This window comes from Syngnathoides biaculeatus, chromosome 3, assembly GCF_019802595.1.
Source record: "Syngnathoides biaculeatus isolate LvHL_M chromosome 3, ASM1980259v1, whole genome shotgun sequence".
NCBI classification, from domain to species: domain Eukaryota; kingdom Metazoa; phylum Chordata; class Actinopteri; order Syngnathiformes; family Syngnathidae; genus Syngnathoides; species Syngnathoides biaculeatus.
Window position 1 is genome coordinate 1871767 of NC_084642.1, and position 18084 is coordinate 1889850.

At 47.6% G+C, this 18084-nt stretch overlaps 1 protein-coding gene and 1 long non-coding RNA gene across 2 annotated transcripts in view; both read left to right on the forward strand.

Annotated features, from left to right (window-relative positions):
* The window catches only part of tshz3b (teashirt zinc finger homeobox 3b), a 43240-nt gene extending 37939 nt beyond the window's left edge, over positions 1-5301 (forward strand). The window contains exon 2 of the mRNA XM_061813510.1: positions 1502-5301. Within this exon, the coding sequence (XP_061669494.1) occupies positions 1502-5022 (3521 nt within the window). The 3' untranslated portion in view covers positions 5023-5301. The remainder of the gene's footprint in view (positions 1-1501) is intronic.
* A 2800-nt stretch (positions 5302-8101) lies between these two features.
* Positions 8102-18084, forward strand: part of LOC133497664 (uncharacterized) — a 33598-nt gene continuing 23615 nt past the window's right edge. The window contains exon 1 of the long non-coding RNA XR_009794079.1: positions 8102-8530. This is a non-coding gene — a long non-coding RNA (uncharacterized LOC133497664). The remainder of the gene's footprint in view (positions 8531-18084) is intronic.

Sequence of the window (18084 nt, forward strand, 5' to 3'; positions counted from 1 at the left end):
TAGAGCAATCCTTTGTCACGGCGAGCCTGTGCCCCCAGAGTGAAATCACGTTTTTGTTCTTGTTTCCAAGTTTTGCCTCGTAGCCACCGGACCTCGTTTCGTGTTTTTGGACCTTGCCTCTAGCCTAGCGTATTTGTGCCACTGCCTTCTTGGACTGCTTAAACGGTGTAGGACCTTATTTGGGAATAAAACCACTCTGAACATTATGCCTTTGCCTGGGAGTCCCGCATTTGGGTCCGACCCGTGCTCATGACAGAACGTCTTGCGCGATGCTGCAAAGCTTTCACTTTGCCGAGTGAATATAAAAAAAAGATAATGTCGCACTTTGAAATGGGAAATCATGGCGCGATCTTCTTTTATCCCTGCGACGGATTCACACGTTCACCGACGCGCGGCCATTCGTCTCGATTCACATTTTTTTCCCGAGGCGCTCTTCTTTAAACGGGAGGGATTTGAATCTAAATTGAAAGCCCGAAGCGGACTCGCCGGCTAAACTGTAAATAATAACGGCAAAGTTTTTCTAATCTCTGGTAATTGAAGCAAATGGCTTTTTGCGCGGCGGCGGAGATTTGTCGCACGTAGCATTCATTTTTATTTACGACACGGGCTGAGCGGCGTAATGAGTGAGGAGGCACGCTTAATTGAAACGGCGAGAGTGTCTGTTCGAGAAGGCATTAGAGGCGGCCCGCCGATTAATTGACAGACAGGAAGTGCCGTCTCTGAGGTTGATACAAGTAATTTATTACTTCTGAAACCAGCACCGCCGCCGCAACGTGCTTCATTAATTTCAAATTTAGTTTTAATTTCAAGCTGTTGCCCCTTGAGAGGAAGAAGAAGAAGGTGGCAAGTTATGTTTGAACACCCCCCCCCCTCCACGTCCCTCCCCCCCCCATCCATCACTGATTCTCTCGCTGCTAATGTTCAACAGTGCAGAACAAAGACAAACGGAGGAACATTTCTTTTTTTTGGGGGGGGGGGGGTTGTTTTTTTTTTTTTGTTGCCAGGAAGTAGACAGGAAGTAGTAGCAGAGATTTCTTTAGGGGAATCTTGTTTTGGGGGAATCGGAGTTGACACTTCAGTCGGTCACCGTTGATGTTAAACCTGTTCCACTGAGGGCCACATGCAGAAAATGGGAGGAATGGCGCGGGGGCTCTCCCGCCACTATCTGAGCCGCTCATCCTCACAAGGGTCACGGGAGAGCAGGGACCCGCTTGGGAAAAGTCTCAATCCCAGCTTGTTGTTTGCTGAGAAAGCAAAACGTTATGAATATTGTATGAGTGTGGCTCTTGGTTTCAGTTCCCGCTGCGCAACGATGGTCATGTGAGTTTGAATCGTTGTCTCCTTATACCTGCCCTGAAATTGACTGGCGGCCCGTCAGAGGTTTAGTCTGAAATTAGGTGGGATGGAGTCAAGCTCCTCGGAGCAGGATATGCTGCATAGAAAATGGATTTATGGAGTTTGCGCCATTTGTAACGATTGTCCCTCGTTGTTTTGTCCGCAGCGTACGTCCCTGAAGATGAGAAGGAAGCGGCGCTGCTCGACGACGACCCGGACGGAGAAGACTCAGCTCAAGAAACGGAGGAACCGGCTGCCAAAGTCCCGTGTCGAGACGCAAATGACGGACCGGCGCCCGGGCCCGAGTTCCACGATTCGCCAGTCGCCGCCGACTTCTCCGGCCAGGAGATGGACAGTGAGTCTCACCTGAGCGAATCCAGCGACGGCATGTCCGACTTTGAGAGCCCCCCGCTTAAAACGGAGGAGGACCTTCTTCTTTTTAAAGACCCCGCCAGTGTGTTGTCGCTGTCCTCTACCGCCACGGCAGCTGCGGACAACGCAGCCGTACCGGGGAGAGGTGACGAAGCCGTCCTTTCCGGCTCCATTCTTTCCACCTCCGATTCCGTGGCTAACAGCCTGGAGAAGATGAAGGCCATCTACACGTCTTTCTTGACCAACTCCTACTGGTCCACCGTGAACCTGAACCTGAGCCAGCCACCCCAGGAGAAGCCCCCTCGCAGCCACAGTAACAGCAGCAGTAGCAGCAGCAGCAGCAGCTGCGGTAGCGCCGGATACGACTGGCACCAGACAGCCGTCGCCAAAACCCTCCAGCAGGCCTCACAGAACCACCAAAACAGACTGGTCACGACCCAGCACCCCGCAGTGGCCGTGTCTACGGCCTCTGCTGAGCCGAGCCTGTTCAGCACTGTGCAGCTCTACCGCCAGAGCTCGAAACTTTACGGATCCATCTTCACCGGCGCCAGCAAGTTCCGCTGCAAGGACTGCAGCGGTGCATACGACACCCTGGTGGAGCTAACGGTGCATATGAACGAGACCGGACACTACCGGGATGACAACCACGAGGTGGACAGCGAGGGCACCAGGCGCTGGTCCAAACCTCGGAAGCGGTCATTGTTGGAGATGGAAGGCAAGGAGGATGCACAGAAAGTTCTGAAGTGCATGTACTGCGGGCATTCCTTTGAGTCACTCCAGGATTTAAGCGTCCACATGATTAAGACCAAACACTACCAAAAAGTGCCTCTGAAGGAGCCCGTGACACCGGTGGCAGCGAAGATCATCTCGGCTAGAAAAAGAGCTCCCGTGGAGCTGGACGTGCCCAGCTCGCCGGAATCCAATGGAGGTGCCACGCCCAAGCTAGCCTGCCTGGCTGACGCCAATGAGCTCCTCCAGAGGACGGCTCACCCGTACATCACGCCCAACAACCGGTACGGGCACCAGAATGGCGCCAGCTACGCCTGGCAGTTTGAGTCGCGGAAATCGCAGATCCTCAAGTGCATGGAGTGCGGCAGCTCTCACGACACCCTGCAGGAGCTGACGGCGCACATGATGGTGACCGGACACTTCATCAAAGTCACCAACTCAGCAATCAAAAAGGGCAAGCCCATTCTCGAGACGCCAAGCCCGGTACCGACGCCGACCGTGGAGGAGAAGGTGCAGTCGGTTCCTCTGGCTGCCACTGCCTTCTCTCCGCCACCCGCCCCAGTTCCTCCTCCCACCAGCGTTTCCCCCGACGCCATGGCTGTGGAGATCAAAAAAGAGGAGAAGGAGGAGGAGTGCACTAAAGAATCCGTTCTCCACAACAACTCAAACAAGACGTCAGGAGGTGAAGAGGAAACGGACGAGAAGTTTGACATCTCCTCAAAGTACACGTATCTGACTGAGGAGGATCTGGACGCAAGTCCCAAAGGAGGCCTGGACATCCTCAAGTCCTTGGAGAACACGGTGACCTCGGCCATCAACAAAGCCCAGAACGGAGCTCCGAGCTGGGGAGGCTACCCCAGCATCCACGCCGCCTACCAGCTCCCCAACATAATGAAGCTCTCCCTGGGAAACTCGGGAAAGAACTCCCCTCTCAAGTACATGTTCCCCGGGGCAGAGCTCCTCTCGCCTACGGGTAAAAACCAAACTCTGGTGACTTCTCCCAGCCTCCAAACATCGCCGATATCCAAGAACAACTTCCACGCCATGGAGGAGCTTGTCATGAAAGTGACGGAGAAAGTGGCAAAGGTTGAGGAGAAGATGAGGGATCCAGGCAGCGTGCTGAGGTCGTCCCCCATGAGAACCACGCCGTCACCGTGTCACAGCGAGGCGGGCGACTCCCACAGAGGAGACTCCCCCAAGGACACCAAAACGGGAGGCTGCACAAGTCCGGAGAGTGTGGCCGGTCAAACAAACCACAAGGAGCCAAACCCGCAGAGCAGTGCGAAGGAGCCCACAGAGAACGGCATGGAGTCCGCGGAGGCCTCACCTCAGCCCGGGACCCTCTGCGGCAGCACAGCCATCATCACTGACCATCCGCCCCCGGAGCAGCCCTTTGTAAACCCGCTGAGCGCCCTGCAGTCGGTCATGAACGCCCACCTGGGCAAGGCCGCCAAGCCTGCCCTGCCCTCCCTGGATCCCATGAGCATGCTCTTCAAGATGAGCAACAGCCTGGCTGAAAAAGCGGCGGTGGCGGCCTCCACACCGCCCGCCCAGGCCAAGAAATCCGGCAACGACCACCTGGGGCGCTACTTCTACCAGCCGAACCTCAGTGGCAACGACCAGCCTATGGATCTCACCAAAGGCAAGAACGCTGACAAAAACGTGTCGCCTTCCCCGACCGGCGCCGTGACCAAAGCCTCGGCCGCCGTGGCCTCCTTCATGTCATCGTCCCCCCTGAAGGAGAATGCCTTGTCCGACATCTCCGACATGCTGAGGAACCTGACGGAGAGCCAAGCCATCTCGAAGGCTTCCACGCCCACCAGCTTGTCGGAGCGCTCCGACGTGGAGGGCACCACCCAGGAGGAGGCGGAAGATGTGTCGCCTGCCCAGAAACGCAAAGGCCGCCAGTCCAACTGGAACCCCCAGCACCTCCTCATTCTGCAGGCGCAGTTCGCCTCCAGCCTGAGGCAAACCACGGACGGCAAATACATGATGTCGGACCTGAGCCCGCAGGAGCGAATGCACATCTCGCGCTTCACCGGCCTCTCCATGACCACCATATCCCACTGGCTGGCCAACGTCAAGTACCAGCTGCGCAGGACCGGCGGCACCAAATTCCTGAAGAACCTGGACTCGGGCCACCCGGTCTTCTTCTGCAGCGATTGCGCCTCGCAGATCCGCTCCCCGTCCACTTACGTCAGCCACCTGGAGGCGCACCTCGGCTTCCGGCTGCGGGACCTGGCCAAGCTCTCCGGGGAGCAACTCCTGGGTCAGATCTCCCAGCAACGCTTCCACAAAGGACTCTCCGACAAACTGCTGGACCACTTGCACCCGTCCGGGCGCCCGTCGCCCTCTTCTCTGCCGTCCTTTTCCGTGGCCCTGCCCTCGTCCTTGCCCGCCCCCGATTCGGCGGCGGCGTCCCCCAACAACGACGAGGACGAGGGCTGCGGCGCGACGGCCCACCGGTGCAAACTCTGCAACCGGACTTTTGCCAGCAAGCACGCCGTCAAGCTCCACCTCAGCAAGACTCACGGGAAGTCCCCCGAGGACCACCTCATGTACGTTTGCGAGCTGGACAAGCAGTAGTGCAAAGTACGCCGGTGTGAAAGGACGGCCGACGTTTTCTTTGCCGGAGGCGTCGAACGTTCCACAAACTTCCAGATGTGATCCCCGAGATGCGAATCCGGAAGGTTTGAAGAAAACGAGGAAAAAAAAAATAAATAAAAATGAAGCGGTGTGTTATTTTCTGTCGATGAAATTGCTTTATATTTCCACATCACCGCCGTGTGAAAAGTTGCATGCATCAACGGAGAAAAAAAAAAAAAATGGACATCTTCTGGAGTTCTCGTTTGGATTTGTTTTGGGGGGGGGGTTCCCCCGCCCCCTCGTCTCTGCTATTTGCTGTCATGTACGTATGAGGATTGCGGCCATACTGAAAAACACCCCCCCCCCAAAAAAAAATAAATGAATAAAAATGACCAGACTAAAATGAGAAAAAAAAAGTTGTAAAGTGGGAATATTCTGAGAGTAAAAATCCAACATGTGAAAACTCAAATTTCATTGTTGGCTGTTTGTGAAATTCATTTGAACGCTTTTCATGATTTGAATATCGAGGTCGCCCCATTGTTGTTGACTCACATTTATTTTATTAATTTGGCTTTGATCTTGTCAAATTGAAATATTCCAAAATTCAGACTTTTTTCAAAAAATGAAATGTTTTGCCTTAGGCGGCACGGTACAAGCGTTGGCCTCGCAGTTCTGAGGTCCCGGGTTCGATCCCGGACCCGCCTGCGTGGAGTTTGCGTGTTCTGCCCGTGCCTGCGTGGCTTTTGTCCGGGTGGGCACTCCGCTTTCCTCCCACATCCCGGAGAACGTGCAACATTCATTGGACGCTCGAAATTGCCCGCAAAAGTGTGACTGCGAGTCTCGATGTGCCCTGCGATTGGCTGGCGACCAGTTCAGCTGGCATAGGCTCCGGAACGCCCCGCCGACCCTTGTGAGGATACGCGGCGATGAAAATGCATGGATGGATGGGTTTTAGATTTATTTTGGGAAAAATTGGCAGAAAGGTACTCTTTTTGTTTCCATATTTTTTCTCAACAATTACAAATGTATGAAATGTTTGTACTTTATTTTGTTAATATTTTGACTTTTTTTTTATAATTTTGAATTTGCTCTCATGAAATTAGATTTATTCTTGTGAAAAAAAAAGATTCCACATACATTCTTGTGAAAATCCAACTTTGGAGTCATGAAGGCAGAAGTTTACTCTTATAATAATTCCAAGTTCCTTATAAATGTAATCTGAAAAAAAAAAAAAATTTCCTCCTGAAAAAGTTGCACTTTTATGTATTTTATTATTATTTCGTGTGTTATGATAAAAACAAGAAATTCAGTCTGGTGCCGTTTTGACATTTTTTTCCACTGAAAATGTTGACTAGTTCTTGTCATCTTTGTCAGTTTTACTGCCATAAAATAGTGAAAATATTTTTTTTTCTTTTTTGTTTGTTTTTCAGTGTGGCCTCGGTACTCTGAGTAGCAAAAAGCACTTAAGAAAGGAAGACTTCTGCTCTTTGAATGCAAAAAAAATGTTGATTTTATTTTTTGGGATGTTTCACATCGAGTGTCACGTTTCTGTCTCCGTCGTTAAAAGACAAAATATTGCGTGTGTGTTTGTTCAGGGACCTTTTTTCCCCTTCAGGTCTGTGTAAAATATGTAAATATATATTCAAAAAAAACTAATGTTTCCTGTCTAAATTATACATCCTTTCTATATTTTTTAATTTAAAAACAAGAAGAAGAAAAAGAATGACTGCTGGTGCGCAGTAAGCAAAGACATTTAATGACATTGTTTTGCACAAGACTTTTTTTTGTCTGTTATTTAATCAAATCATGAAAAAAATGAGAAGGTAGCAAAAAAAATTTTTTTTTTATTATTATGAATGGAATTAAAAGTTGTGGGTCAGCCTTTTTATGACTGTTGGGGGAAAATGAGGAAAAGAAGAAGGTTTTCTGTCATCTTATTATTTATGAAGCCTTTTTGAGCGGGTGGGCCACGTGGCCACAATGCAGCTTTATATCTGTTTATTGGGGGATATGACTGGTAACCATGGTTACGCCGCGTTGACACGATGCGTGACTTGTAAATGACAAATTGTAAAATACGAAGCATGTAACGAGCACACACAAACACAAATTGTCCTCCTCATGTTGTTGTACTTGACAATGAAAACATTCATATTGTTGTTATTAATATTATTATTATGATAACCTTGTTTTCTACTGCAGCATTAAAAAAAAAGAACCTGTTTTTTTTTGGGCAATAATGCTTGAGGTGTGTTGTGTTTTCAGCAAAATGTCGACGCACAAACGAACACACACACACAAAAGCTATTAATTGAGTTTTTTTGTTTTATATTAGGCGAATTTTCAACATAAGATGCATATTTGGGGGGGGGTGAAACTATGGTGGATTTTTTTCCTTTAAATGAACAAGAACAGGCCGAACCATTTGATGCATATTTTAATTTGTCATTTTTTAAAAGACCTATACACAATATTACAGAAAAATGAAAGCAGATTTTTGTATGAAAAAAATAACAGATAAGACAGAAACACCAGGAACAATTCCAGTTATAAATAAAAATATTTTTTATTTCCAAAAAATCTTCATATGCAATCAGACATTTCAAAAAGAAATTTGACTTTATTCCCCAAAATTTGAGATGCCTGCTTCTGTGGCGAATTCTTCATGTTTTTTTTTTTTTTACTTTTTAATAATTGAAAACATTTTCTGCCTAAAATGAGTACTTTTACCCTGTAACTAGAAATTCAAATAAATGTATTGAAAAAATAATGCACACAAATTAAACAGAAAAAAAAAAATATATATATATAAATCATGTCTGATATGTAAAAAAATAGATACATTTTTTTACATATCAAACATGTGATTTTCCCGTTTATAGGCGGAGTACCATCTTTTTAAATTGCATTGATTTAAAAATATATATTCTATATTATTTCTGCAATCTTCCAATTTTAACCCGTGCCAGAATCCACACTCGTTCTGTTTCCGGTCCTGGTTTTGGAAGCGAGGTGGAGGATTAGGTACGCGTCATGTGATTGGTCGAGTGTGTTCCTTCTTGACCAATGAAAACGCTTGTTGTACACGAGGCGGCTCATGGGGCCATTTTCAAGTCAGCGCGACGGCGGCGCTCGAGAGGAAAGAAATTGATATAAATGTCAAAAATGAGTTCCGATGGGATTGGATGGAACGAGAAGTCGTCGATAGAGTTGGAAAGAAGGAAGTCGCCACTCTTAACTCTGTTCAGCGACTTCATTCGCAAAATCCATCGACCCGGGAAAGCATTTTGCACGTGGGCTCAGGATACTCGTGACGACGGATCGGATCGAGAGGTTTCAAGGCATTGGAAGTTCACGCCAAGGGAAAGCATTTTGCACGTGGGCTCAGGATACTCGTGACACTCGTGACACTCGTGACGACGACAAAAAACACGCCAGAACCAACGAAACCGAACTTTTCCATAGCTGGCACATTCGGATGTCCAACAAGCAAGCCCAGTTGCAGACGGTGAGCCTTCACAAGCAATTACTTGTAAAAATGTCTGGATTATTTACTTGACGTCAATAATTGTGGTCAAATTCATGCCTTTCAATCATTTACTAAAACAAGAAATGAAAACGTTTTTTGAAGGGATATGATATACACGCCATATGAAAGCATGCTCGCAGGCCATCATGCAAATCTGAATTCGATTTAGTAGTTTGTTCAACTTGTATTTGACATTTTTGCGCCTGAATAATGAACGATCATATTGTGCACATTTTGAAAAAAGAATGGCATTTAATTTTGGATGTACTATATATATTTCATTCATAATACAATTTATAAAACTTGCACATCAAAATTAGTGATCATGCTTGCAGACCCCTTCCGGCTATTTTTCATTCAGTCACGCTTAAATGAACAAGAACAGACAGAACCATTTCATGCACATTTTATTATTATTATTATTTTTTTTAAAGTCCAAGACAGACACAAAAGTACAGAAAATTAAAATCAGATTTTTGTGTGTGTGGGGGGGGGGGGAAGAGAAGAAGCAACAATCTGAACAGACACACCAGGAACAATTTCAGTTATCAATAAAAATATTTTTCATTTGAAAAAGTCTGCATATGGAATCACACATTTTAAAAATGGACATTTTTTTCTGGATTCACCAAAAGTTGAGATGTCTGCTTCTGTGGTGAACTCTTTCATATTTTTGGGGGGAGTTTCTAAAAACTGAAAACATTTTCTGCCTACTGAAACATTGATGTGCTTGTGTATATTTTTGGATAATAATAATAATACCCTAAACCAAAATGATTACTTTTACTCTGTAACAAAAAAAATCAAATAAATTTATAAAAAAAAATAATGCACACAAAATGAACAGAAAAAAATTAAAAATTACAAAAACAATTATAAAATATTAAAAAAAAAAAAAATATATATATATATATATATATATATATATAGAGAGAGAGAGAGAGAGAGAGAGATGTATAGCAATGTACATGAGAGTAAAAATGAATGAAATTTTTTTCATTTGTTTTGAGTTAATACATACAGTGCAGTGCACATTGTGAATTCACAATAATGCTGATAACTTAATACATACAGCATAATGTTATAACCGAGAGTGGTACAGTTCGTGTGACACAAAGTACGGTGAACGCTTTCTCTGCCGTGCACATACTGTACACGCGCGTGTACGCGCAGTTGTGCGTAAGGACTTCATTTGCAGTAACAAGGTGGCCCAGTGAGTGGAAAATGTCAGCCGTCATATTTAAAGATCTCATTAGCCTAAAAAAAAAAATATATATATATATATATATATATGTATGTATGTATGTATGTATGTATATGTGTGTGTGTGTGTGCGTGTGTGTGTATGTATGCCCCCGATTCAAGTGCTCTGTCTCTCGCCACTAATAATGCGACAAAAACATTTTGAAAACTGAGTATGAAATGCGTGCTACTCAGTGTTTACGTGCGTGCAGATTGCCACAAATGTCTTTCGGTAATTGAAGTCAGCACTAGCGGGTTTCGCAGTGGTCAGCCAATCGGAGGCCAGGAAATGGTGATGTCACCCAGGGCCAATTTGGAACGTGATTGGGCAAAGAAAGTACCGTTGGTGGTATCGCGCCGCCTCGAGATATGAGGATAAATTCTTTCATGACTGTGCTTGTGACTCAAAGCGCTTGTTTCTCAAATCATCTTTCCCCATTGAAATGAATGGAAATGGCGTTAATCTGTTCAGGCTCCAGACGCGTTTTGCTACGTCTTACTTGACAAAATCATGTACGCAGTTCATAATATTATCAAATACAATGTGGCTATTGAACAGTTTGTGCATCATAGCGAAATCATTGCCGCTCCTTCGGCTGTGTGGACCTGGCCACCGGGGGGCAGCGTCGCGCAGTCATGCAGACGTCAACCAAGAAGAGCTTCACAACTCCTGTAAATTGCCCGGGGCAGATGAGAATGACATGGCAACAAACGGAGGAAAAATGAAGAACTAAATGTAGCTCAGCGGGCAGCACAGTCCTGAGGTCACAGGTTCAATCCCGGCCCCGCCTGTGCGGAGTTTGCATGTTCCCCCCCGTGGCTGCGTGGCTTTTCTCCGGGTGGGCACGCACCGGCGTGACCTCCCGCATCCCAAAAACAGGCAACATCAACTGGACCCTCTAAATTGCCCCCAGGTGTGATTGTGAGCGCGGCTGTTGTCTGTCTCGATGTGCCCTGCGATTGGCTGGCGACCAGTCCAGGGTGTACCCCGCCTCCTGCCAGTCGGCAGCTGGGATCGGCTCCGGCGCTCCCCGCGACCCTCGTGAGGATAAGCGGCAAAGAAAACGCATAGGTAGATGGATGGATGTAGCTCAGCGCTGCCCCAGTGATCAATTCATTTGGGGGCGACAAATACATTTCTCATCTGATGGAAAAGTTTTTAAAAGCATGACGGCAACTCAACCCTCTTCTCGGTCCGCGGGCGTCGACGCCACGCGTGGAAACGCGGCGCTTTCCTTTGTACCGACACAATGCGTCGCGCAAAAGGACTGCGCGTCCAGATAGCTTTATCGCAGGTGCGCGCGCGGGTGCGACGCTGCGACGACAAGCCGCCCACAATGGAAGCAGACGGCATGACTAAATAAAGGCGAGCTGTACAAGCCGCTGCACAAAGACGCGAGAAGCGTCCGTTTCTCTGCGTCCTGATTGGCTCACCTGCACACACAAAGACGCACACAGGACAAAAGGACTCGTCTCCGAACAATTCCTATGAGAAGCATCCACCTTGCGCTTATGACTATAAAACGCGTACATAAATTGCATTTTGCGTTTTCGTTCCACGTCAGGCGTCAATGTGAAATTGAGTGACAATTTTGCACATTTCCTTCAAAAAAAAAACGGTCAGAGCTGCTCAGTAAGCTGCAGTCATTTTTGGAAATCTGGAAATGATCGCCAATATCTTTTCAAAACAAACAAAATGATAATCAAGCACAGTTGATGGGATATTGATGAAAGTAATTCATGGCAAATATTGCCCGGGCCAGGACGGAACTGTTCTATTCGCAACACGTCGACATTACGACCCGCGAAATGGTGTGGGACGCTACGCCAATTCAAAGCAAATGTTGCCATATTTCATAACCTCACCGAAAAACATCAACGACGACGTTTTGCCATGTTGGCTGAAAGGTAGAATTCCGGAAGATTCGGGGGGGCTCGTTCTCGTCCCCTTTCTCGATTTTACTTTGTCAGGATTCCACGTCCTGTTTTTGTACAAAATCATAATTTATCTGCTTTTCAAACCATTTTCTTTGAAAGGACCAAAGCTTAAACGGAACCCTGACCGTGACCCGACCGAGCTGTGGACCAGTTAACGGTTTCTCTTGTTCTTTTTCTGCCTGGATTTTTTTGCGTGCTGCTCGGTACTTTGATGCGTTTTTGGCTGTCAAGTGAGGCGGAACCTCCAATACCAAAAGACATTTACGAACGTGACAGATTCGAAGTAGCGTGTACTTTCTGAATACATCCATCCATCCGGTTTCTACTGGTTTTCCGGGTCTGCTCGCGGGGGAAGTGGCTTCAGCGGCGATACCCAGACTTCCCTTTCCCCAGCCACTTCTTCCAGCTTTTCCGGAGGGATCCCGAGGCCTTCCCGAGCCAGCCGAGAGACCGAGTCTCTCCGGCGTGTCCTTGGTCGTCTCCGGGGTCTCGTCTCAGTGGGACAGGCCCGGAACACCTCACCAGGGAGACGTCCCGGAGGCATCCGAATCGGATCCCCCAGCAGCCACCTCATCTGGCTCCTCTCAATGCGGAGGAGCAGCAGCTCGACACTGAGCCCCTCCCTGATGATAAATATGTTATATTACTGTGATAAACGGAACAGTTTTTGTCACGCTGAATGGGCTTTGTGCTGCCCCTTGTGGCCACCTTGGGGCCCTGTAAGAGCTGGACTCCTCACAGCTCATCAGTACAGCACTAATATTGGTCACTTCACACAGAGGATGAAGAAACGGTGAGTGTGATTTCTGTCATGTTGTGTCGCCGCACTTTGTTTTCAGTCCTTTGCTTGAAGTGTCCAAGCGCTGCGACAGCTCATTTCGTATTAGCGTTAACGTCGCTGACAGAACGGCTACGCTGTTTGTTGGTTTTAAGTACACAATTTGCAATTCTATTTGTTTTGTGTTAAGATTGACGATAATAAACTTTGACTGGGAGTGTCCACGAACAGTTTGAAGACATTGAAGTGAGCTCAGTTTGGTGAAAAAGCAAAAATTCTGGAGGACGGCTCTTATCTCAAAGCAGCGCTTTATTTCAAAATAATCCATTGCTTTCTGGCCTTTCCGTGGGGAAAAAAAATTGTGTTATTTATTAAAACATTTTAAACGAATACATTTTAGAACTGTACATGGAAAAACGGTGACATATTTTTGCTCGTCCTCGTCATCCCTTCCAAATTTGATAGCGGCTCATATTTGCCTTTTGCAACATTCACCTGACTTGAGTTTTGCTGATGATCGGCAATGTTGCACACGTTTGTCACGCCACCTAATGAACTTCACGTCATTCGCATGTTGCTGTCGGACGGAGTGGCAAGCTAGCGCTAATGAAACGGCGCCAGCACGCAGATGAGGCCCTACCCCGTCACATAACGCGCACCCTTTTTTTGTTTTTTTGTTTTTGCATCAGTCGAACACGTCAACCGCATTATCAGCGGCTCCCGGCACGGCGCACCTGTGCTCATTTGGGGACGCTCTTCCGCCTTCGCGGCGCTAACGTTAGCGCCGCGAAGGCGGCTAATGACGGCCGCCGACTCCGCGGGAGCGTCCCTCTCGACGTGGCCTTATCAAAATGAAATTACAATATGTGCTGAGGTTGCGTTTCACCGCTCCCACCCCCCCCCTTGCTCTCCTCACCACCACCCCCCAATCACAATATTCTCTTCCTCCTCTTCTGATGAAATATGACAACCTTTCCCACAGCAAATCGTTATGAGGACTGTGCAAAAACAGCACAAAGGATTGTGGGAGGCCGAGCAAGGTTGTTCTTCTTCGGGAGTTTTTTTTTTTTAATTGACAGATCCAGTTAGGAGCGGGCAATTCCCATTTCAGGTCATCAGTTAGCGGACCCACCGTCGATGGCAACCCGGCACACGTGTCAAACGTTCATGAGCGCAAACCACACGGGCCAAACGACGACGAGAAAACTCTGCGATATTTGTCAAACTGTCGTGATGACAGTGCTGTTATTCACTTTTTGGGGTGCGGGAAGTCGTGCGTCTGTAAACGCGCCATCCGGCGCTCGGGAATAACGCGACAGAATCCAGGGAACAGGGAACGGCGGTCGCAAGTTTCCAGCCGCAAGGCTTACCCGCCTACCCAAAAGTCCTCGCGGCAGACGAACACCCACATGAGATCGGAGCTTCATTAATCCGCTCATTAAATTGGACTGGATATAACTTGTGGAAAGGTCAGCACTCCGCTTTTTAAATTTAAACACACACCCGTGTGAAATGGCAACGACCTGAGGACGACGACTTTGGGGGCGCGAGGGGACGAAGGTGAGACTTTTTAATCACGTCTCGGTTTTGAGGCGAAGCCAAGAAGTTTCCGCGTGGATGTGCGCACCTTTTTAAAAGAACAAAACCTGCTGAGAAGATCTGACGCTTAGCAGAGGATGAAAACTTTGAGCAGGTAGTACACGTTCGGCCAACCAAATACCGATGTCGTATTATCTAAGATCGTCAATGGCGTCGCGCTGTGATGTCATACGACGACGTTGCCGTCGTCACATTCCGCGTCAGACTGTGACGCCAGAACCTGGACCGACGGTGGCGTCGTATGCGACATCCCGCGATGGTGTCATCAGCCGCGAGCCGTCGTTGGACGAGGCCAGCTCCGCCCACTGCGCTTGGCGCTCCGATGAAATTCTGCCAGCCGTGTTCCAAACCTGAAGGTCAAAGCCAAACCGGGCCAGGGTAAAATCCTAACTTTCGAGACTGGATCCCAATCCCACCTCAAGATAGGAACACTAACTCTTGCTTGAAATCCAATTTTGAAACCCTTGTTCGAGAGCCCAAATGTGACCTTTGAACCTTTCCTGAAAACCCTGACGTTGGCTTGAATCCCGAAAATGAAACTGAGACCTTAATAAACCTGAACCCAAAAGCTTGATAACTTCACAACGGCCTCGTTTGAACGCAAAACCGGACTTCTCTCTGTCGGGCTCGGACGTCCGCACGACGTCCTCTTCCTCCTCCTCCTCGTCTCCATCCTCTTCCTCTGGGTCCGGGCGTCCTGTCTCTTGCGCTCTCGTCTGGCCTGTGACGGATCGAGTCCAGGCAGTCATCTCGGAGCGCTCGTCCTCGTCTACGTGTCGCTAATGTGATGCGCCGCGACGTGGCCAATTACAGCTCGCTCAGATAGCGGGTCACGTAATCGCGTAGCCACGTAGCGTGTCACGTAGCCCCGCTATCAGTCTGTTAGAGCCGGTCTCCTGGCACACTATCCGGCTTCCTAAAAGTGCTGACCTCAGCGTCAAGGCTTTCATTGGGATTTTCTTTTTTTTTTTATTGCATTCTTCAGTTTTCTTCATCTTTTTGTTCAAAATATTCAAATTTGCCTGGCCACGTATGGGAAAGTAATGGCCTGCTCGATTACATCATAAATTAGATGTGGCTAATAACTTTTTTTGGGGTTCAGTTTTCCTGGCCACTCGCAAGCTTGATCACCTGCCGAATCTGTCCCAACAAAATCAAGTCGGCCAAAAGAACTTGACTAAATTGAAGAACCGATGAGAAATCACATAATTTACATGTGTCGGGGTTAAAAAAAAAAAGCTAGTTCTATAGCTTTAGGAGTCCAGCAAACCACGGTGAGGAGCATTATCGTCAAATGGAAAAATGATGGAATAGTGACAAAGTTGCATTCCCACGAGTGGCTGGCCTACAAAAATGAAAACTGATCTGTGCGCCCTGACACAAGATTTGGGCCAATATTTTTATATGGACCATTAATTGCTTTCCTTTCCGTAGACGTTCATGAGAGAGAAAAAAAAAACGTGCCTCACATCCATACGATTGATAAAATATTTGTGCTATTTGCACATGTGGTTATTTTATTTCCTTAAAAGTTGCCATTTTGGAGAGCTTCTACCCAACAGTGACAATTGGAGTATATTTCTTTTTTTTTTTTTTTTTTTGCAGTGATTTCGGTCCCCTGTTGTGCCACGGACGTCACACTGAGACAACAATAACTGATTATTTGCCGATTGTTCCAAAAATGGATTTTCATTTGCTTGAGCAAAAAAAGAACACGCTAGTAAAATAACAACCGTTGAGACCCTGTACTTCCTTGAAATACCGAACGCCGCCATAATCTTTGTTACCGTGGCTTCATTGTGTTGTGTATATTATTTTGTAACGTCGTCGTGGGGGCATGAAGAGGTGGATGAGATCAGTTCCTGTAGGCCTCCACTCAAGGTCCAGGTCCAGAATACACCGCCCGCCACTGCGTTAATCTCCATTTTGCAGCCCTCGGCTCGAAACCTTGATTGTGGTTTTGAAACCCCAGCTTAGGCTTGGAAGACTTTTTCTACTTTGAACCCTTGACTTGGACTTAAAACCTTGACGTGGACTTAAAACCCTTATTCTAGTTGTTGCCCTGAAACCGTGCTTTTAATTTCAAACCCTAACCTGGACTTGAAACCCAGTCTCTAGCTTCAGATGCCGATTTGAAGTTTGAAACCTGCCGAGCACTTTCGAGCGCCGTGTCGGCGGCCTTGGCGGCGCCGCGTCCTCCTTCCATCAATTTCTCCCGCTGCGGAATTTTTTTTCGCCGGGTGAAGTTTGATCGGCAGTTGTCTTTGACGCTGTCGCTTCCCATCCACTCGGAAGGTCCCGGCCCCCCGTGCAACTCAGTGGACAGACCCCGCCCGGGGCGTCGCGCCGGCCCGACGCTTCACTCCCGAAAGCCTCGGCGTCACGGTGAGGTGCGGAAACCAGGGTCTCTGTGTTGGCCTGATGTGCTTGCCGGGTTAGTCTGCAGGTTTGGTTCTCACGGTGGGGGGTGTCGGTGATGGTTTTGCAAAGTGAAAGCGGGTGTTTGTCTTATTTTTGTCAAGTCTTCAGTTTGCTGTCATGAAATTTCTCCATATTTACTTTTGAGAGGTTTTGGACAATTTTACACGAATCAGCGATCACCGTCTTTTTTTTTTTTTTTTTTTTTTTTACGTTGATGACCAGCGAGTCGTCGATTTAATCGATTCATTCAGGGTTCATACGCGGCCCTAAAAGTCCCTAAAAAAAAAAAACACCCTACATTTCTGAGGGTCCATTTAGGAGCCCCTAAAAGTCCTTAAAATTCCCAGAAAACCGGTCTAGCCCTTAAAAAGGCCTTAAATTAAAAAAAAAAAAATCAAAGGGAGTACCTCTACCACCAAAATTCTCCCAAAAAAAAAAAAAAAAATAGAGATCCATCTGGCGTCCAAAACAGCCGGAAATTGCCAAGGGAAGTCACTCTGTGTTCCACAACTTTTTTTCTTGTAGTCGCCATTTTGTCGTTGATATTCCATTGTTTTCATTTCGCTTCGTCTTCGTCGCGTAGTTCTTTGGTCGATCCAGTAGGAATACTTGTATCGTGGGCGAAGGGCATTTTTCAAGATGCTTGGGTTGGGAAAAAAAAAAAAAAAAAAAAAAGAATTTGGGAGCTGGGTTCGTCGAGATCCAAAAGATCGGCACGTGTTCTACTGTCATCTGTGCAAACGGAGTTCCCAGCTTGGAAAGATCGGCGTCAAAGCGCTGCAGTCGCACCGGGAAAAACAGGAGACGCGCTGATTTGGCGAAGACCGTCGCATCTTCTTTTAGTATGAATCTGTTTCTGTCAAAATATCAAGACCGTGAAGTATCAAGTTCAGGCAGTAGTAGGGATCAACCAAGAACCAGTACTGGACTCGTTAAAGGCAGAGATGGTGCGGACTTTGAAAGTGATCTGCGGCCATTGCAGTTACAAATCGTGTTTCCAGACAGAGACGTTGCCAAAAACTACCACCCGGGGCGACGGGTGATCACTGTGACAGGTACTGAGGTACTGGAACCTTTGATGAACCACTAATGGTTGATGGCACCATTGGGTCTTGAGTCTTTTGTCCTTCTTCTTGATTTGCCACGTTGGCCCTAAATTTTTCGTGTTGCCCTTCAATTTTTTGGGTCAGAGCGAGTGTGAACGCTGTCATTGCGACTAGCTGAAACGCGCCCACGGTCACGCGCTCTCCACTTTTCCGCGTTGTCACGGGCCAGCTTGAGCGCGTCGGCTTTCAATCGCGCCCGTCACGCCGCTCGCTTCGAACGTGACCCAAAGGGTGGCCTGATTGACAGCTGCCCACCCGAACCTTCCGAGCGAGCCCGTCGCCCTTTTTGCCTTTCCGTGTTAACTTTGCGTGTCAAAAACGTCAACGAGGGGAAGCGGCGAGCGGGCCCGGGCCCGGGTCCCCGAGGGGACGGCGCCGGAGTCCCGGGCCAGAAGAAAGACGGAGGGAGCGCCCGCAAATTGATTTGGATTTTCCTCCAAATGGCTCAA